At 49.0% G+C, this 2,103-nt stretch overlaps 1 protein-coding gene across 1 annotated transcript; it reads right to left on the reverse strand.

Moving 5' to 3' along the window:
* Positions 1–7: 7 nt before the first annotated feature.
* Positions 8–1,797, reverse strand: LOC128277019 (protein EFR3 homolog cmp44E-like; the record flags this gene model as incomplete). The annotated part of the gene is made up of 2 exons (XM_053015469.1): positions 1,716–1,797; positions 8–964 (listed from the first exon to the last, which is right to left on the reverse strand). Coding segments are annotated over exons 1-2 (1,039 nt in total), but the record flags the coding sequence as incomplete, so codon positions are not given.
* Between the last annotated feature and the right edge of the window lie 306 nt (positions 1,798–2,103).

The following is a 2,103-nucleotide window of genomic DNA, read 5'->3' on the forward strand; positions in this document are numbered from 1 at the left end:
GACGGACCGACGCTCTCGCCCGCCGCGATGGCAATAATCTTCGAGAGTACCACCGCCAACGAGGTGCGCGTTTTGGGCGACGAGGTTAGGTTTTGATCGAGATGCGACATGAGTGTCTCGACGACGGTGTACGAATACTGCGGCTGAATCGAGATCATAACGATGCGGAACGTGTCGATGGCGAACCGATTCGGCACCCACAGCTTGTGATGGTCCAGATGCGTCAGGAGCGGCTTCAGGACCGATTTGATATGTCCGAACGAGGCACGGCTCACGAGCTCACGCAGCACGGCTTCGGCCAACAGTGGCGGCGTCGAAGGGGTCGCTTCGGCATCCGTCGACTTGGACGGGCCGGACTGCATGTTGAACAGCAGCGAGGGGACGATCTTCTCCATGTGCTGCTTCTCCCAGATGTTTGCTACTAGATCGTCCGAAACCGTCTTCCGGATCACACCCTGCAAACCCTTGATGCCCGCCATTCGAATGCTGTCGCGTAGCTCCTCGTCGTCGTTGTTGCCGTAACACATGGAGGAAAACTTGGAGATGAAAAAGTCGTACCGCCGGTGATAGGACGGGGTGTCCTCTTCGATGTTGGCAAATCGAACGAACGAGTTCGTGGCCATTATCTGCAGCGTCGGGTTAGTGTCCTCGAGCAGCTTCTGCACCATGCGCAAGAACGATTCGACGAACAGGTTCAGTATCTGCGCGTGGCAAGCCATCAGCAGCAGATCCATCGCTTCCATCGCGATCTCGACGAACTTGTAGCGCTTCCGGTAAATGTCCTTTGAGGCCCGCTGGTACAGGTACTCGCCGATGCGGTCGAGCTTTTCCGGCGAGCGGAGCGAGTAGAAGGTGAGCTTCTCCATGTTCGACTTCACCAGCCCATCTTCCGGATTCGCCGGAAAGATATTGTCCACCAACCGTTTGTAACGGGGCCGCAGGGCAGAACAGCAGCCGCAACAACCTGCAAACAAGTTACGAATTAATTCTCCAACTCCGTGCGACTGATTGCTTCGTCATCCGAAAAAATGCAGCCTTCAACTTTTACCTAGCATCTTCGATAGGAGAGAGTTTTAGTTAGGTTTAGAAGGACAGCAACAAGCTACACTACACACTGAACACACTGTACTACACAACGAGATAAAGTAGCATTGTTGGATAAGGGTTCCAACATTTGTTCCAATTTTTATCAGCTAATTTACCCTCCGGCCTTCGCTTTCCTTTTCGGAGGCAATGACGAATGGGCAAAACAAAGTTGAGTTTGAGACAAAAAAACGGTCCACAGTTTGACAGGAGACGTCACGGCGTTTGTTTTGGTATTGCAGGGTTGCTTGACAACTCTGAATGTTTACTTTTTGATTTTCATTTCGTTTGTGATTTTGATTGAATTTTTTTATTTGATTTTAGTTTGATTTTAGTTTGATTATAGTTTGAGTTTAAAAAACGCGACGAGGGCGCTGGCCCTGGCAAAGGACCAACAATAAGGGACCGAGAAGACGACCGAGAAGCTTTAAGGAATTTTTCCACCGCTCGCGGTCGAGCGCCACCAAGTATGAATATCGGCCGATATCGAGTCCCGGTCGACGCAATCTCTCAATCTCACACGGGGCCAAATCTCCAAAATACCATCATTTAACAAGGTCTCCATATTACGCTTTTCCAAGGACATAACATCGTAAAACAGTCTAAATTATGTAACGTGACATTCAACTTACAGCCTTCGGTGCATTTCTTTACGAAGGAGTCCAGGAACTCCGGCATTTCCAGCGGCTCGAAACAGCATTTGATCATCGACATCGTGCCGTCAGCTGATACGTTCACGTTGGACGAAATAGTTTATTGAACTACCCCTTTTTACTGCCGCTCTTTAATGACCCGTTCCGGTCCGGTGATAACTAGTCCGGTGCTCACCATTACCACCCCAGGGGAGTAATTAGATTTATTTTTCGCACCATAACATTCCACCATGATATCTGTTGCGATTTATTTTTAGACTTCAGTGAGTTTTAATCACAAACAGGTATCTGGTATTTGATGCGGAAAACTGTAATATCCCTGTTGTTTGTCGCTGCGATCAACGGTTAAAAAATGTTTTAAGCACGG

This window comes from Anopheles cruzii, unplaced genomic scaffold (assembly GCF_943734635.1).
Source record: "Anopheles cruzii unplaced genomic scaffold, idAnoCruzAS_RS32_06 scaffold03457_ctg1, whole genome shotgun sequence".
Taxonomy (NCBI): domain Eukaryota; kingdom Metazoa; phylum Arthropoda; class Insecta; order Diptera; family Culicidae; genus Anopheles; species Anopheles cruzii.